Source organism: Ostrea edulis, chromosome 6, assembly GCF_947568905.1.
Source record: "Ostrea edulis chromosome 6, xbOstEdul1.1, whole genome shotgun sequence".
NCBI lineage: Eukaryota > Metazoa > Mollusca > Bivalvia > Ostreida > Ostreidae > Ostrea > Ostrea edulis.
The window spans coordinates 12,546,741-12,567,457 of NC_079169.1; the positions used below are offsets into that span (position 1 = coordinate 12,546,741).

Below are 20,717 nucleotides of genomic sequence, written 5' to 3' on the forward strand. Positions count from 1 at the left end.
GAAAAAGGCATATCTTTTTTTATCACGGGCAATTCAGCATATGTGACAAAATGGTAAGGAATTTTATTTTGTATGTCAATCAACAAATCAAGAGTAGAACTATGATCTGTATGAATTAAAGTAATGTTTGATTTATATCATTAGTCCTTAAAGATCAGTTTGCTGTGTTATTTTTTAGCATTGTTGTATAATTGTATTTTCTGCAATTGATGATGATGATATATTTTCAAAACTAGGATTTATAGATGTACGAAATAGCTATATTTCTTTTCATTTAGATATTGACGAGTGTAAAGATGTTACAACCTGTTCACATAATTGTACAAACAAAAATGGATCATTTACCTGCGGTTGCGCCATTGGTTACGCACTACAAAATGACAGGAAATCCTGCAAAGGTATTACATACGGACGACTTCCTTCCAATGGCTTTAGTATTCAGCTATATAAAGGTTTCTTAGGGATTATAGACATATTCTAAATCTTATATCATCTAAGATTAGGAGTGAGACACTACTTAAAAACAATTTTGATCATTTGTAAATCGAGGTAGGCTACAGACAAATAAGTGATGCTACCTGAGTTCCAAAAGTCACATATGACGTCAGCATTTTGCGAATTATATTGTCATTATAACAATGGAATTTACAAATGCAACCTATCATTAGGTCGAATGATGTTTATGCTATTTACATACTGATTTCCACTACGGATTACTACGTTTACTTGATCAAGAGAGAGGGCTTACGGTTATGTAACCAGTCAACATTATATTTCACTCCCCCTAGGCACCCGATTCCGTCTCTGGTGTGTCTAAGGGTCCGTGTTTGTACTACTCTTAATTCTGTATTCTTTGTAGGAATTATGATATTGATAAACGTTCGTTATCTTCACATTTTCATCATCTTCTCCATAAATGTTGCTTTTGGTTAATCTTTATCATGAAATGAAACTATTTTTAGAGTGTAGTCAGTATTTCTATGGCGAGAACTGTGAGACATCCTGTAAATGTGGACGAGGTGCCAGTGGTTGTCATCATGTGAATGGCTGTGTCTGTAAGCCCGGATGGATAGGTGAAACGTGTGAAGTGGATATCGACGAATGTAAAAATGATCCATGTGCTGGGGATCACGTGATCTGTCTGAACACCCCCGGATCATTCCGGTGTCAATGCATTACAGGGTTCCAAAACTTCACTGGCGAGTGCAAAGGTACAGTATTTAGATTGATAGACAAAGTAGGCAAATCGGCATTGCCTCATCAACACTTTATAATCTTTTGATATTATGAGTAAATTGATTGTGTATACAATAGTGTCTATCAAAATATGTATAATTTACATTGTCAAGTAGGAGTTTCCGAACCTCTCCTGTAGATAGTTGTATGTTGAGGCAACCAAACCACCTCTCGATCTACGTAGAATAAAACTCACCTTACAATAAATTGTTAAATTAAAAGCTAACGTTGACACTCTTGCATTTAACTGCGTTTTATATCTGCAGTTTGAACATTTATATGACAAAACGAAGATGTGTATAAAATCGATCGGTCTACGAGTTAAAAACATATGTACGATTCTAACTTACCTTTGGACATCGTAAAACCCTCATCACGTTCTGAAATACCATCATGGAAATTATTAAAACCCAAAGTAGACACATCACTTTCTGAATATAAAAATCTGAAACAAATTCCGTTATTTGCAAGCAAAAATTATCAGGAATAAAACAAAACAAACATTCCACAATTGATATCTATACAGATGGTTCAAAAGACCAAAATAAAGTCACTGCTACTGCAGTTATCACAAACGACGTTTTCGCTGCACGGCTTCCGAATGAAGCAACAATTTATATTGCCGAAGCCAGGGCTATTCAGCTTGCGTTTGAGTACATTAAAATTTCTAATGACAATATTTTCAGACTCCCTCATGTCTACAGTCAATAAACATCATAAATGTTGATCACCCATCTATTTTAGATATTTTAAACCGTTACTTTCTTTTAACTTTACAAGGTAAAATAGTTGTGTTCTGCTGGATCCCAACTCACATTGGTGTCCATGACAGCAACAAAGCAGATAAAGCGGCTAAAAGGGCACTTAAAGACGATATTGTATACTTCAAAATTCCCTACACGGATTTGAGATATATCTACATTGTCTTTGGCAAATACATTGGGATTTCTGGGATAAAAGTAAACTTTATTCTATTCAAAACAAAGTAAACAAACCGTGTGACATCGTAATGGAACGTCAAGACGAAATGATTATTTCAAGAATACGCATCGGGCATTCACAAATTACCCATGCCTACTTACTAAACAGAGAATTTCAGCCTGAATGCATATTTTATGACTGTCTATCAACTATACATCACATTCTTATAGAATAGTTTTAAGAACACATCTTGTTTTATACTGTTGCTGAATACTAGATTTAGTTTAGTATTATTGCAGAACAGGAATATATTTCTAGATTTCGTAGGCTTAAGGTTATTGATACTTGTAATTAATATCCAGGTGACCGACAAGGCTTGTGTGTATACTGTTCCTACTTTTTCTACAGATATCGACGAATGTCAGGATCCTCTAGCATGTCATCAGAAATGTACAAACTTTGACGGAAATTACACCTGCAGCTGTAAACATGGTTTTGAACTTATAAATACGAAGGATTGTAAAGATATAGATGAATGTAAAACCGCCCAGTGTCACCAATGTTCCAATCGACCGGGGGGCTTCACATGTTCGTGTCAGGAAGGCTATCAACTGAACGCAACAACGCTGAATAGATGTTATAGTTAGTAGATGTAGCTCACTAAAGTCTCACGATTTGAATCTCACTTTTTTTACTACATGTTCTATGAAAGTGCGACTTGGATCAAACTAAACTTTCCAAGTTCTCTTGTTTCACATGATTCTGTTAATTATCCATCCACTTTCTTTCTGACCGTAAATCAGTTTAATATTGTACATTTTTTTTCGATTTACATAACTGATTTCTTAGTGTAGAATTTGACGAAAAAGAGTTTTAAAGTTGTTCAGATAAGGAACCTCAACGAATCCCAAATGGAATATTGATTAAGAGTTTAATTGATGCGTAAGCATAATTATTTGCACGAAATTTCAGTTTGATTAACGGATAACCATCGCCTTAGCTAGCTTAATGTGGGAATAATTATAGGACCCAATGGTTTTGAAATGGAGGTGTTGATCTTGTATGATTCTTAAATGGGACTAGTAACAATAAAATTCATAACTCATAAAAGAAATATTTCTCCTCCCATTAAATGGGTGAAAATCATTACAATACGATTTGCCTTTGTAACTACATGTAGTTGTAGTGTTAGATTTGTCAGCTTTAAGATTTTTACGTATTAAAAAGTTCAACTTCCCATACTTGTCTAGCAATATTCCATTATCACCTGCATATGATGTTTACGTCTCTCGCAAGAACTTGTTCTGCTTACGATAAGTTTTTAAATTCCTGACAAATAAATCGATGTTACAGGCGATGAAACAGTCTCGTTTAAAGGCAGCATTTCAAATATGCTATGGTTGTTATAACGATCTAATTTACCAAACCAACTTATCATTGGGTCAAATGCTGGCTGACATATTTCATACCAATTCTTAGAACGTTCTTTACACACTGATTTTAACTACGGATTACTCTGTTAACCTGAATACCTATAGGGCTCATGACGGGTTCCCCCGGTCGACAGTGTGTGTTTACTCCTCCTAGACACCTGATAACATCTGTATTATGTATAGGGGTCCATGTTTCCACTACTCTGAATTTTATATTCTTTATGAAGGAGTGATGAGATTGATCTCTGTTCGTTATCTTCACCCTCTCTTTGTACACACAAATTCCTTGATATATATATCTACCCTCAGTCACAGTCGCAGTAGCGCAATGTTAGAGCATGCGCTTCGGAATCGGGAGGTCGTGATTTCGTGGTCGAGTTGTTTCATGGTCGCTTTAAACCTAAGACGTTACATGTAACATAGGCAGTGATTACACCTTCGCCAAATGCTTAGCACGGATCTTTCGGATATGACCTTAAAACAGGGATCCCGTGTCGCAGCATATGTTGGCACGTGAACAAAATCTCACTACTACGGCCGTAAACACTAAGTTTAGGTCAAATTTTTTGGTACTTCGTCTACAATTGTTGACTTTTCCTTATCAATGAAAAAAATTCGATGAAAATTCGTTCTAAAACACACACACACCGTCTGTCACAGGTTTTAGGAAGCCCTTTTATTGATATATTGCAAAAGAAAGTATGTCGTAGCTTGATGATGACTAACCGTTTTCATATAACATAAGCTGCACATAAACTACTATAATTAGGGTCTTATGAATCTCATTTCACAGTGTCCATTCTCTACTTTATCAGATATTGATGAGTGTGTGGGAATTATTCACAACTGCTCCGGAGGGGCCATCTGCACTGATACTATTGGAAGTTTTAACTGTAACTGTTTGAAGGGGTTTGAAGGCGATGGATACTTCTGTACAGGTATTATATATTCATTATTAGTGAATTCACGACAGTGTACATGCTTATTCTATGGTATTTTTATAAAACATCATGGAAAACGATTATTTCCTCGCGACATCTATTCGATGTAGTTTGAGCGACGTAGACATATTACATCAAACCAGATGTCACAGAAAGGGTCGCTACTCCAATTTCAAAATTGCAATTGCAATTGACGAGGCCCTCGACAGAGATCAGTATAATTTAAAAGAGAAACAGTTTCCGGTTTATTTTATTTCGGTTATGATTCGGCCATATTGCGACTCTTAGTGTTACCTGCTGGACATAGTGATTTAGACGGCAGTCACGTGTTATAAGTAAATCAATGAAAAAGCGATATTTTGGTTCGAAGGAAATGATTTTCTATAAACTGCCTTTCAAACCAAATCAATTACTTTACTTAATTGAGAACCATTTCACTAAAGTCAAGGATATGTTACGGGGCTTGTCAAAAAGTATGATGAAACAAATACCAACCCCGAATTTTACATGGCAAGAATGTTCACATTTGAAAGAACCAATTGATAAATAAAAATAAAAGAGGCTATTGATAATACAATTTGAAGCAGTTTTCAATGCAGAACGATCATATTTCAAGTCTACTAAATTGGTGGTGGTATTTCAGCAATTATGTTATCATTTTGAAGAGCTTAAGAATTTTACATCGACGTCTATGAAAAGTATCATGCTTTATTGGAATATTTTAAACAGAAATTATATATTCATACAAATCTCTTGGTATAAAGTTACATCAACTTTCTTTCAATCAAAATATGAAATAGAATTAATTATTTACCACACATGTTTTTAGAAAATTAGATTTTCCTTATCATTATTACAAAGGCTGGACACTTATTTCAAAAGGTTTGAAGTGCAAATATAACGGCTTTTAATCATTTACCAGTAATGTGAATTCTACTTCATTTTCATCGTTATTTAACAATAAGCATTAATTTTTATTTCAATCACTAAAATGTCGTTATACATTGATGTATATTTAATTGCTGTTATAAAATTTAGAAATTCATTTCAAAATTAAGGATTATCTCCTTCATGCATAGCTCTTATCCTTAAACGAATTTGACTCCACTTTTTTGGCACGCTGTTTTTGGCTATAATAGCTCCAAAATGTTATTGTTATTTCGGATTTCTAACATTTCGGTTGAACATCACTGAAGAGACATTATTTGTCGAAATGCGCATCTGGTCATCAAAATTGGTACCGTATAAGTTTTACATTGACCACTTTATAATATTTGTAATTTAATGTCATACAAATCCATGTTGAATTTCGTCTGATGTATTTTACATCGTTATCTATACTTACGCTAGGAAATGCAGAAAGATACACCCAGTGTTGTTTTACACCGTGACATACATATACTCGTATATCATTTTATTCACTTGGTACAATAAACTTGACTTATGCAAATGTAATTAAATTTATTCATTTCTTATCGCAATCATTGACGAGCCTTTGTAGTTTTCAGTGTTGATCAAAATTCAATATATATCGTTTTATTTTGTCAAATGCCTTCCATTGATGAAAATAGCTCTAGATGTTAAAACCCAAGTTTCTTTTCAGCCTGTAAAGACTATACTTTTGGGGAACAATGTTCTGACAAATGCACGTGTGTTGTCAACAACACAAAGGAATGCGATGATGTATCCGGTAAATGTCAATGTAAGACCGGATGGGGAGGAACTAATTGCTCGGAGGATGTGGATGAGTGCAAGATGAACATCACCAAGTGTGACACTAACTTATATCAGACATGTATTAATACACCAGGTTCCTCCCATTGTGAATGTCGTTATGGCGGGCTAAACCTTTCTGACTGTATTCGTAAGTAGCATACCAATGATGAATTATCAATTGTTTCGTCCTAATGATAATGAAACCTTTAATCAAGTTTACATTGATGTGTTGTAGGTCCAAAGTCACCACACAAACCAAGTAAGAATATACAAGCTGTCCGCTTTTTCTGGATATACTTAGATATTTGGTGTTAAAAATAATTGTGTGGTTCCGGTTTCCCGACGTACCCTATTTTTAATCCCCGATCCTACACGTTTTGGTTTTGTAAGCACGGAATCAAATTATCCCGAAAATGTTGATGACTTTAGGATACGGTATACGCAGTATCGCAATTTTGAGTAACATTTACACGTCATCAATATTTCAGTATTATAGCATCAAACATATTTTATTTCATCATTAAATATTCACTACAGTCATATACCTTTTTAAATATTTCGTTCACACAAAAACATAACGACTAAAACAAAGAAAAAGAAACAAAACAAAAAAGAAACAAAAGAATATGTCCTACCTATCCTACTTCTGAAAAGCACGAAATAGCAACCACACAATTATTTTGTTCTTATATTTGTTACCTTTTGTCAGTTACCAATGAAATGCATAATTAATCAATAATCCCATATCATTATGCTAATATTTCATCGTAATCAGTTTAACAATTTGAGTTTGCTATCAATAGAATCAACAGACGTCAAAGTACGTGCCGAAATCAGATTCAACTTTGAAATATCTAGGAATGAATTTCTTAACAACAGCGAAAAGTGGCGTGAAGACTTTGAAAACTCGGTATGAACTTATTTAAAACATGCAAATAACAAGACATTTTATTAAATATTTATCAGATTCAATATTTGAGAAAAAAATGTAATTGGAATTTTTATTTGAAACTTATTAGCTGGCGAATTTCTACAGAAAGAGTGTTCGCAGATTTTCTGCTGTCTTTGTCCTGTCTATTCGGTAAGTGAATGTTGATTTTGTTTGAATAATGTTTGTGTAATTTGAAAAATTTGCTTTCATATAGATACATTACAAGTTTTGGGTTAAGTTCCACAAAGTTAGCGACATTTTTCGTCATTAAAAGTACAGTCTTGTATTCCAGCATATTTCAAATTGATGTCTACACCCAGTATTTCGTACAAAAATATCCCCACTATTGCATCCAAACTTTTTCATTACAAGAAAACTTTACAGCGCCTCCATAGAGACCATCTTATACTTAATCCAACTACGTGTTCTTCATCGTCTTCCTTCAACTACATGTATAGTACAGTTGGATATGTCAATACTGGTGATGTTGAAATATTTGAAAATGAGGACATCAAATCAGTTATCTTAAAAGGTCCTAATAAACTAATAAAAGAACCTCGATCTCGCAATTGGCGATAGAACTTCATCCTGTAGAAGAACATGCCAGACAATGGGCTAAATATGAAAAAGAGCGTGATAACTTGTCAGAATGGGTAAACGTATCTTTAACGAACTTGACAATGATTCCACATTACATACCTATACTACAACTGCCCATTTAAAAGATAAACTGCTTATGTTTTTAACACATTTCACTTATCAGGCTCATGGCGGGTGTGACCGGTCAACAGAGGATGATCATTCCTACTAGGCACCTAATCCCACCTCTGGTATGTCCAGGGGTCCGTGTTTGCCCAACTCTCTTGTTTATATTCCTTATAGGAGTTATGAGATTGATCGCTGTTCGTTATATTCGCCTTTCATTTGAAATCCCAGTCAATGGAACGGATGAATGAAAGGTGAAGATTACGATGAAGATTACGAACAGTGGTCAATCTCATAAATCCCACAAACAATACAAAATAGATAGTTAGGCCATTCTTTACACACTGGTTTTAACTGCGGATTGCACTGTTTACCTGATCAAGATAAGGGTCTAAGACGGGTGTTACAGGTCGATAGAGGATACGTACTCCTCCTAGACACCTGATCCCACCTATGATATAACCAGAGGTCCGTTTTTGCCCAAATTCGTTTTTGTATTCTTTAAAGGAGTTATGATATTGATCACTGTTCGTCGTCTTCAGATTTTCATATACAGATGTATCATATTTCTCACGAGATACCGACTGCATGCATTTTGTTTATTTACTTGTGGAAAGTGTTGAAAAAACGCTACTTAAACGTTAATGTCGTCTATTGATATCGGCACTACAAAACCGTTTTATTGCTTAAATATACAAGTCTTTTATTCTTACCTGATGTTAAAATAAGTACAATGAAGGGAACATCCAGGATTTTTCAAATATATAGTTCATCGTGCGTTCATCGCTCGCTCAGCATTTAATATGCGCTCCATTCACGTTTTGCGTTCGCTTGCCTTTCACTTAATTGCGTTTAGCGTTAACATACCATTCACTCTGCGTTCGTTAACCGTTGAAGTGGGAAAGTAGACCGTTTCAAGGACTGAACCTACCATTAATTTCTTATGTTTAAAGATGCACCTTGATCGATATTCGAACTCTGAAAACCACCACCCCACACCCCCGCTGGAAAGAGATCACCAATATCAACGCATCAATCTTTATTCATTAAATGAAGTATGAAAAAATCAATATCTGAAATTAAATGATTTGTGATTAACTTTTCTCAGTCTTGGGAGTATCATTGCTGATATAGAAGTCCATGGACCCAAAACTGATACAAAAGATCTGCAGCGTAACATGGTTACCAGCACATTGAGATTGCTATCTGGAGAAGAAAAGCTTATTCTTAATGGCCATGACGTAAATGTCATAGAAATGGCACAAAAAGATGACAATGGAAGATCGGTTATTTGTAAGTCAGGTTCCGTTATATATTGAAACAGTTAAAGCACTGTAGTATTATTATGAAATTATACCCTTCCCCAAATATTTACTTAGTTGGGGTTAGAAATAAGAAGCTTTTCTTTTCCTTGCAAATGCAGTACTGATAACTATAAGTTGTGTGTATGGAAACTTGATGAATAGTTCATATATTACATATTTGCTAAACGTCTTTGCATTTCCAGCTATAACAAAGGCATCCTCACCATGTGTTTTGTTCACAAGTCTTGGTCTTTGTATGCCTGGAGAAAAATGTCACTCTTCTGCGGGTGTAACAACTTGCGTGTAAGTAAATTATGAAAATATTGTTTCAATGTGTTTGCGGGGATACGTTATATTTGTTTCATCTTATATATACTAAATTATCAAGTTTGTATTGACTTCTGTTTTCAGAAAGGAGAAATCAGAATTATCAGGTATACAGCTCTACGCTTTAAATCAAAGTCTGCATTAATATATAACGACGTAGGAAGTCGAAAGTAGTAAATCACCTCTTAAATGTAGCTAAACTAAAATCACAATTGAATTCATATCTGTTCCAGACTGGTCGACACTAATTGTCGTCCTGGGAGTGAGCATACCTTTATTGATAACAACCATCGTTCTGATCATTATATGCAGATGCTACCAACAGAGGCCCAAGAGGAAAGAAATAAAAAAGGAGTAAGTAACATGTCTTAATACTAGTAATATATCGGTATATCACATTTGGTCCTATTATGTCATCCAAATGTCATCCAAATGTCCAGTCCTAAATTTCAGCATGATGACTTATAATCTTAATGCTGGTGATTAGTTTGACAACCTGAATATGTATCTTGCATTGGCTTTTAACAGATTTAAATGATTTTAGATAAAAAGGGAGGTTTCCGTTATTTTGGACTCAACGTTTAACTACTTTCCTGCTGAAGAGTAGAAAAATAGCGAATTGCGATTATTTGCAAATATGTTAAGATCTTCAAATTTTCCTCACGAGAGAAGGTTTGGGAGCTTTTACTTTTCAAAGAGTTACTATGAGTTTACCGTTTAAAAGTGAGAATCAAATGTGATTTCTGAACGAAACTAGCGTTTTCCTGAACGAAACAAACGTGCTGTTTTAACAGATTTAGTACAACGGAAACACAAATAGACAAATAAAAAAGGAATGTGGAGAATGAAATTATTTTTCATAAACAAAGATATTAATTTGTATCATGTTGTGTTTAGAGTTATCTGTCTTTGGAAAGTGAATTTTTAAAATATGTTTTCGGTTGATTTTATTGGCTTCATTTAATGCAGCGCAACAAAAGTGAATAACGTTCCTTATTTTAGTGACATAACAGTCATGTTAATCAAACATATTATTACTTACTTTTCTGACTTAGTAATAATGTATTTGGTAAATTTGATACTGGGCTGTAATGATCAAAATTCTATGACTGGCTTCTTCATACATGTACATCATTTTGATTATTTGGGGGCATTTAGAAAAATATCTGTAGGTTTTAATACAGAAATGTCGAGAAATGCGACTTCTTAAATAAATGAGGATTAAAATGGAAAACATTTTACCTAATAAAAGCTCAAAGTGTATTCTTGTCGATTTTTATTAGATTGGACAACACAGACATTAGACCGAAAATGGCTGGAGACTTTAGAGAAAGGAACTCCTATTCACAACACACTATGGATTATAATCATGGAGAATACCAAGAATTGCATGATGTTTCCAGAGATATATCTGACGTTTCCTTTGGAAAGCAATCAGGTTATGGAGATATAAATGCAGGTGATAAAGGATTGTATCTAAGATGGATGAAGGTTGGCGACGAAATACGAAGTGTCGTTGCAATTTTCCAGGCTTCTTTATATCCTTATGGGTCATGTGTATTGTGTAGTATCATTGTATCATTGATTGATTAGTTGATTGTATCTTGTTTAACGTCTCTCTCGAGAATTTTTCACTCATATGGAGACGTCACCAAGATCGGTGAAGGGTTTCAAATTTAGGCGTTGCTTGGTGCTTACGGTCATTGAGCAATTAGGGTTCGTTAGTGTGCCACAGCTACTGTGACACGGGACATCCGCTTTAAAGGCCATATCCGAGGACCCGTGACATTCACACTTGATACCGAGTGTTTGGTGATGGAACTGTCACTATCTGTTTTAACGACTTAGATTTGTCGCGGCCGGTATTCCAAACTTGGCTTTCCGCATGCGAGGCGAACGTTCTAACCTCTAGACCACCGCGGCTGTTATTTTTTAACTTTAAGTGCAAGAAACCGGTTTTGAAAAAAAGGAAAGATCACATGATGCGAAAACTTCCAAACGAAGTATACACTGTATAGCCATTACTACTGATAGTGTTTTAGTAATGGTTGTATCTTCATTTGTAGGTTGCAGTAATCCAAATTACACATGGGATTCCCTCCACGAGAAACTTCAACAAAACAAACAAGTAAGGGTACTCGTAATTTTTGGTCTATGCTATCATTAGTACTTATTGTTCTACGTCATCATAAGTAAGGCTATTCGTTTTTATCGGTTTACGCACTTAAATCGTAATCATTGATTTACGCTCTCATCATTAAGTTTACATAATTTTACATTATTTGTCGAAATGCGCATCTGGTGCATCACAATACGCCAGTTTCGAGATACGGACTCTTTTGTATAGGAGGTGCATTTAGTGGAACTTTGAATGCCTAAGTGGGACAGAGTAGATATACAGCCAACGAGGAAGATGATGAAATGTATTAAAAGCGGCTTCTCTTTAAATAAGTAAATGTGGGAAATACTAAATACTATTGAAAGAAATGTTTTACCAAAGTGGAAACATACAAACAATGTTATATTTGCAAGAAATGTCTTGGATATGGTACTTATGACCAGCGAAATAACGTGATAGGATAAGAATTCTATGTATTTAATTACACCCTAAATACTTATCACTTACTTAGTTTGTGTATCAGTCGAATTCGGGTTATCAAACAGCGTATGAGAAACTTACTAAGTACATTCACTTACGCTGTGTTGAATATCTGTCCCACTCCCGCGTGTAAACAAATTCTTTCGTGCCTTACTATGTACGAGAGTTCTCCAAAGGGAAATAACTCGGAAGTATCTCGAAATTGGCGTATTGGTACCGTATAAGCTTTATATATAGAAGATATGGAACAATTTTTGAAGTGTTTCATCGAGTGATTACTTTCATTTTGCGATTTTATTTCTAGTTTCACATCACACAGCCTACTCTCAACCCCAAAACGACACACGTAAGTTGAATAAGAAGTAGTTACGCAGAGCACATTATTAATGCACTCCCATGTTTTTAAAAAGTAATAAGCAAGCACATTGCAGTGCCCCGTATACAATAAATGATTGCGATCTTCTATTGTGTAATGAAGAAAATATTGTAAAGTATATTCTTGAAATTGTAAGTAATTGATTTCTTTATCGCAGCAATATTGATTGGACAGAAGATCGATTGTGAAGATGTTTGATACTGATCAACGAAAATGACATTTACTACATATTATGATATACATTTGTTGTTTTACTTTTATAGATACAGATATTGTTTGTTTAACATTTAATCAAGATATATTGTTCTGTTTGAAATAGTTGATTTTTAAATAACAAAAAGGGTTTATTTCAAAATATCCCGAATTTTTGACTGCTAAATGCTCTCAATTGCTTGAAAAATCAAAGTTCATTTTGTCGATGAAACATTTACAAGGTCAATGAATAAGCCAAGAACCGAGGTATATTTGTTTAACATTTTAGTGTAATTTTTGTGCATAGATTTAGAAGTGTTTTCTAGAATCATTATTATAGCATATATCCATTAACAGATGTTGTATTTTCAACAGATTTATTATCGAAATATCTATAATTTTCTTTTGATTTATTAGAATGTAGTCTTATACATACGCCGAAGCAATACAATTTGCTCATTAAATTTAGCCACTAAAATCAACGAAGAGTTTGTTTTTCTTTACTGAAAACGGTGACGTTACAACAGTGATGTAAGGGTGTTTCCAATCTCCTCCTCTAATATGATTGGTTAGAGGATGTTATTCACACGACTACGCAACATAAATCGCTAATGAAAATCTGATTCATCAATTCCATAAAAATACAAAATTAAGATTAGGGCAAACACGAACCCATGGATATACCAATGTCTAGGAGGAGTAAGCATCCCCTTTTCATCCGTCACATCCAACGTAAGCCCTATGCCTTGATCAGATAAACGGAGTAATCCGTAGTTGAATTCAGTATGTAAAGAATGGTCTATACATCGATATGAAACACATCAGACAGCATTCGACCTAACGACATATGTTTGCAAAAACTATCATTATAACGACCACAGAATTTGCGAAACGCTGACTTAAATCGAGATCGTTGAAACCCCTGTAACATTAACTTATTTTTAAGTAACTTGTTTCATTTTAGAATTGATCATATGCCAAATGTGCTTAGTTATCGAATTGATTGAGATATACCTGGTAAATGCCACATGTAGGTGATAAAGGAATATTGCTACATACATATGGGAAGTTGACGATGGAGAAGCTGAAGTTATCCCGTTTATCATTAAGCTGAGTTGTTGTTTACCGTTAACGTCTATGTTCAATAAAATATCTAAATATGAAGCAAATGAAAGGTGAAGATAACGAACAGTGATCACACTCATAACTCCTATAAACAATACAAAATAGATAGTTGGGTAAACACGGATCCCTGGACACACCAGAGGTGGGATCAGGTGCCTAGGAGTAAACATACCCTATCGACCGGTCACACCCGCCGTGAGTCTTATATCCTGATCAAGTAAACGGAGTTATCCGTAGTCAAAATCAGTGTGCCAAGAACGGCCTAACAATCGGTATGAAATACATCAGACAGCATTTGACCCAATGATAGTTTGTATTGACAGACTAGATCGTCATAACGCCTCTTAAGCCTCTTTGATGTCTTTTATTTCCAGTTCACTGGGATATATCAAATCAACATATGAATGAAAAGGAACATTGTTAATATGTAAAATGCCATCAATTTGAAGATCACAGCAAGATATTTCTTTTCTCATGTAGAAGGTTTTGAATAAATGTTGCCTCATAAGAATACAAAAACATGATAAACGTACCCGTGAGAAGTCTGTTGGAAATCTTGAACTCCGTAAATATTGTTAATGATGAACTCCGATATATTCTTATCATCAACTTTGGAGTACTTGTGTGTAAAACTGAGTTACAGTTAACGAAGTAATATTTTTAATGACTGATTACAAGATATGAATTTTTCCATGTTCCAATTTTATTGAAAAGGGGGCTATGTATTTTATCAACAATCCTACGCTGGAAGGATGACAGAGCTGTACATGAATGCACATCAGTGCACTTCACACCGTATGACGTCACAACGAAGGAAAAAAAAACAATGTCCCGACGTACAGGTCTATAGTGGGGATAATATCACAATGTTTTGTCTATGTTTACCATGGCTATCAGGTGATAATTTGTAAACGTGTACAATTCCCTGTCAAATGGTTATACAGTGTGTGATATTTCTCTTTGATATTATATTAATCTCGAATTTTCGATATATAACATGCGCGAAGGTAATATGTTTATCATATTGTGACTTTGAAATGCCCCTAGTTTGCACGTATTGTGCGTTTTTCAATGGACTCATTTGCGTAAAAAAGCTCATCGCATGTAAACAGTGCGAAAGTTCAAGATATCTGCTATAGCCAGTAATATAAATTTTGCATATATTCTGGATATATTTATACGTTTCAAAAGTGCTGGGAGCGACTTCCGACTTGCATGTAAATGGTATCAATAGGGATGTGTGTAACCGCGGTACTTCGCTGATGACTGACAAGATGCTGTTACATTATAGCTTGTTTAGTTTGAGTATGCACTTGCATCAATCACTGTACCATACGTTTGGATTTTTTCCCTTCAAAACAGTTAATATTTCTGTGAGAAACAAAAATAGGGGCTTGGTAGAACATTTAAGGTTGATTGATCCTCATATGATGCCATAGGTGTTTGCAAAAATATCTAATTAATTAAAGTTTGTGTATGGTAGAAATATATCATTCAGAGGAATTTTATTCACTGAATAAAATAAAAAAAATGGTAAACTATTGATACCGAAAAAGTTTATGTTTCTTAGATAAAAAATTATTTATAATCTAAAAAATGTTGTCAAGGGCAATAACTCCTATGCTGGTATTTCTTCTACTGTCTGCACGGGTACGTTAAGGCAGGTTATGAAAATATTTACTGGTATAAAATCCGCAAAATAATGTGAAATAAGTATATCATTAAGTATATATTAAATTCCGATATTATTATTATGTAAGTTTTATTTATGCATAAAATAAACCATGCAGCTACTAAGATCCAAAGAAATTCGAAATGTCATACTGCTGTCGAGTAATTTCTGTCTGATCAATATGATAGTATACTGATGACGTCATGACTATACATCGAGTTCTGTTGACACATGCAAGGAATTTGTTAATTTGTGCCAAGCAAATATCGACAAAATATGGAGTATTTTAAATATATGACATGGGATATATAGAATATATATGTAAAACGCTGAGTATTTATTGATATTATGAAGGTATGTTGATGTAATCAACTGACAATTTTGTTTAACGGGGAAAGCATTCCATGTAGCATGTCAATCCGATTTTCTTCTATAACACACTGAACTAAAACTGCAAAAAAAAAAAATAGCACACTACGCCGCATACTTTTAGAGAGACTTTTTTATACACGGGGTGAAAGGTCATAAACTAATATGCACGGAAATAACTGATTAATTGTCTGTTAAGAAAACTGCATAGCATTAGTGCAAAATGAAAGGTGAAGATAACGAGCAGTAATCAATCTAATAACTCCTATAAGCAATACAAAATAGATAGTTTGGCACACAGGGACCCCTGGACACACCAATAGTGGGATCAGGTGCCCAGGAGGAGCAAGCATATCCTATCGACCGGTCACACCCCCATCGCGAACAGGCAAACGGAACCATCCGCAGTCAAAACCAGCGCGCCAAGAACGGCCCAACAACCGGCAGGAAACACGCCAGACAGCATTAGATACACAGTATCTAATGTATATTACGAAAAATATGATATTTTTTTCGGTGAACGAAATTGGTTAATTGCTTTTGATTAATGGATTCAAAAGCAGTGGTTGATTTAAAGGGGATTTGGGGGTTGCAACCCATCATTACGTTATGTGGTAACATCATTATGTTATGTGGTTACATAATTACGTTATGTCGATTTATCTTTATGTTATGTGTTTACATCATTATGTTATGTCGATACTTCATTATGTTATGTGGTTATATCATTGCGTCCTGTGGTCACATAATTACGTTATGTCGATACCTCTTTATGTTATGTGGTTACATCATTACGTTATGTGGTTACATCATTACGTTATGTCGATACATCTTTGTTATGTGGTTACATCATTACGTTATGTGGTTACATCATTACGTTATGTCGATACATCTTTGTTATGTGGTTACATCATTACGTTATGTGGTTACATCATTACGTTATGTGATTACATCATTACGTTATGTCGATACTTCTTTATGTTATGTAAAACTTATACGGTACCAATTTTGATGCACCACATGCGCATTTCGACAAATAATGTCTCTTCAGTGATGCTCAACCGAAATGTTTGAAATCCGAAATAATTATGAAGTTTTAGAGCTAAATATAGCCAAAAACAGCGTGCCAAAAAAAAAATGGAGCCAAATTCGTCCAAGGATAAGAGCTATGCATGAGGGAGATAATCCTTAATTTTGAAATGAATTTCTGAATTTTATAACAGCAATTAAATATACATCCGTATTTTCAAGCTAGTAACGAAGTACTTAGCTACTGGGCTGTAGAGACCCTCGGGGACTAACAGTCCACCAGCAGAGGCCTCGACCCAGGGGTCATAATGTAAAACTTATACGGTACCAATTTTGATGCACCAGATGCGCATTTCGACAAATAATGTCTCTTCAGTGATGCTCAACCGAAATGTTTGAAATCCGAAATAGTGGAGCCAAATTCGTCCAAGGATAAGAGCTATGCATGAGGGAGATAATGTGGTTATATCACTATGTTATGTGCAAACATCATTATGTTATGATAAACTTTCAAGTGATCGAGATTGATACAGATGCAAAATAAATCACTTTTGTAAAACATCTTTCTCTGTATGCAACATAACGTAATGATGTAACCACATAACATAAAGATGTATCGACATAACGTAAGGCTGAATTACATTATAAGGCAGAAACGGCGTTCCATAGATGCATATGAGAAGTCGTGGGCTTGCGTCAAGCCTGGACCACATGAAAACCAGAACGGGAAAATGTATGTAATAGTGACGGTTCATTCGTCAAACGCTCGGTATTTAGAATTGAATAAATTGTGTTCAATCACGGGGTATCCATTTACGATAGTTCTCCGGTAATGGGCCTATAAGATCGTAGACAAGTTACCTACAGTAAGAAAAACTAACACCGTGTTATGCATGTTTACTACTCTTTAATACATTGTACTTTAATATGCATTTCAAATTTAAAATAAAACACAGTGTATTCTGAATGAAATAAAATAAATATCGTATTTCCTTACGGTGCACCGAAGATAACATAAACATATTTCTTCTGCTAAGGAAAGTTGGGTGAACGCTACAACAGTCGAGCTATTTCACTGACGCACACTCACGAGTTGATACACCTTAAGCAAGCGAGGAACCTATTTCGCACACACATACAGTATTCTAAAGTTTTATATTAGTATGGTATGAATAATTCTCTTGTCACATCCATCTAAACAGGGAACCTCACAAGCAATTTTGCGACATGCTGCATTGATAATATCTTTCACTACTACCAGTAGTCATTTGGGATGATTTCAACTTCTCCATCGTCAGCTTCCCATATCTAAGTAGTAATATTCCATTATCACCTGCATATGGTGTTGACATCTCTCAACTGATTCGATACAAAAGATATTGTTTTGCGTTTAGTCAGTTTTTAAATCGAAGCAGGCTACTGACAAACAAGTTGATGGTACAGGGGTTCCAACACTTTCGTTTAAAATCAGCACTTGGCAAATTCTATGGTCGTTATAACGATCTAGTTCGTCAATACAACCTATCATTGGGTCATATGCTGTCTAACGTGTTTCATGCCGATTGTTAGGCCGTTCTTGGCACACCTATTTTGACTTGGAATGACTCCGTTTACCTGATCAAGATATAGGGCTCACGGTGGGTGTGACCGGTCGACAGGGGATGGTTACTCCTCCTAGGCACCTGATCCCACCTCTTGTGTGTCCAAGGGTCCGTGTTTGCCCAACTAATTTGTATTGCTTGTAGGAATTATGAAATTGATCACTGTTTGTTATGTTCGCCTTTCATATACGAAATTCGGTACCAAAACGTCCGCATAAAATCATCCATGCTATTTGTAAACTAAAGATCTTGTGATACCCTGATAATTTTCTGTAATTGTTGAAATTCAATAAAGGTGTCATTACTAAATTTTTGCAAAACTCAATTACTTTCCGGTGCATCGTACATGTATAACGTCATCAAACATTGCCATTTTTTTGTCTCTCCGGCTTACCACTAACGTATTTCAAATGTTCGGTAAACTGTAAAGAAAATGTCGCAAACATCTTGAAATTCTCAAAATGACGCCATTATATTTACCACGACATGAATGATTCGTTTTAATTTCAAATATTACATTACACTTGTACATGTACGTGTTCTATGGTGTAAACCTGCTTTTTTTTTTTTTTTTTTTTTTTTTTTTTTTTTTTTTTTTTAGTGGAGAACCATATTTTGCGCATATTTGAGTATGTACAAATCTGTATTTTTTATAATTCATATTTGTATTATGGAAAGCCGTGGAGTACCCGACATCATTATTTCCTATATAGTTATAACAGCTATAAAAATCTCACACAAAAATAAAAATGTGTATATCATTAATATTTTTCCTTATTTACACAAAAAAATACAGTTATACTTTTAGAAGTATGAAAGATTAACACTTGCTGAAAATTCAGCTTATTTTTTTTATGAAATCGCATTCAGTTTTCTAGGACACCCCTCGTACAGAAAGAAATAATTAAGAAAGGCATACGAAATACTCGTTGACAGTCACAGATCAACCAGCAATAATTACAGATGATCTTTAACACATTTTCCGATCTAGAACAATATCACCTATTTCGTTGAGAGTGGCAGATCTACAAGGAAAAGTTACGGATGAAGATTTAGATATTTGTTCTGATTTGAAAGAAATAAACAACCAATGCAATATTTTATATTTCATTATGTGTTGTAGGGGATCATATTGCATAATCATACCTATGTGATACATATGTTCTTGTATTTTTGTTTTCGACTCATTCTGACCCCTACTAGCTATTCTGTTATATATCTTCGTTATTTTCAACAACAACAAAAAATTACTCACATCACTGTCCTTTTTTCACTGCCTTTATCAAGTAACAAGCAAAGGTTACTTAGCAAGTCATATTAACTAAGGAACATAAAATATATTAGATCAATAATCTACTTTTTAATGCCAGTCACCAACTAAATATTTGTATAAATGTCTAAAGGTAATTTGTTCATACAATATGTCACCATGGGCAGTTGAGAGTATAGAATCTACAAATATCAATAAACACTACTGTGTGACATTACGTGTACTGCTTAATTCTGATATTTATAGAAATCATCAATGTACTCAAGCAATCAGTAAATTCATGTTTGTCGACAACTGTTTGTAATTTCTTCCTGGTTAGACAGTGATTTGTCAAAATTGAAAAGTAATGATTAGACTTTAGCACGATGACATTCAATGGTTGGTCAATCAATGTTGTAATACAAATTCTGAAGTGCTACCCATCGTACTTTACATAATCAAGGACACTTGTTCTGCCGAATTAACGAAGGTCTTTTTGATAGAAATGACTTGAGAAATATTTTCTGGCATGCTGTCGGAGTTCGAAACATTTACAAAGCTTGGTTCTCGTTGTGTTCTGTAATGTAAATAAAATCTGAATTTTTTTATGAGATCTTAAATAGCTTTGTTTTCAGAGTACCGACAGAAGTATCTACGAATGGATACGACCGAACAACTACAAAATGTAACAAGTCATAATACCCGAACTTACCCCCCCCCTCCCCGAAATAGTTATTTTTCTAGTATCACAAAATCTTAAAAACAACCCTTGCTAGTTTTTAATTGTAAGTAAAAATCACATTTATGACTGTAAATTGTATATTTTAATGCGATGACAGTTACAATTGTGCAATTTATGCCAGTGGCTAATAATTTTTGCTTAATTGCCTCTTACATGTACATGCAACTATTTGCAATACTATTACTTTTTATGAGTTGCTATGAATTTCATATAAATCTTGTCATTTGTGACACAGGCAATCACCAAAAT

General features: G+C 34.5%; 1 protein-coding gene across 3 annotated transcripts in view; it reads left to right on the plus strand.

Moving 5' to 3' along the window:
* The window catches only part of LOC125645547 (uncharacterized), a 67,762-nt gene extending 54,599 nt beyond the window's left edge, over positions 1-13,163 (plus strand). Inside the window, exons 32-47 of one of the 3 annotated variants that reach the window (XM_056141544.1) lie at positions 279-398; positions 963-1,211; positions 2,566-2,799; positions 4,406-4,528; positions 6,135-6,395; positions 6,483-6,506; positions 7,051-7,157; positions 7,267-7,328; positions 8,992-9,176; positions 9,391-9,490; positions 9,599-9,621; positions 9,748-9,868; positions 10,798-10,973; positions 11,581-11,642; positions 12,418-12,459; positions 12,647-13,163. In XM_056141544.1, coding sequence (XP_055997519.1) covers positions 279-398; positions 963-1,211; positions 2,566-2,799; positions 4,406-4,528; positions 6,135-6,395; positions 6,483-6,506; positions 7,051-7,157; positions 7,267-7,328; positions 8,992-9,176; positions 9,391-9,490; positions 9,599-9,621; positions 9,748-9,868; positions 10,798-10,973; positions 11,581-11,642; positions 12,418-12,459; positions 12,647-12,655 — 1,898 coding nt within the window. In that variant the 3' untranslated portion in view covers positions 12,656-13,163. The other 2 variants (XM_056141546.1, XM_056141543.1) reach the window with 2 other exon arrangements.
* The last annotated feature ends 7,554 nt before the right edge of the window (positions 13,164-20,717 follow it).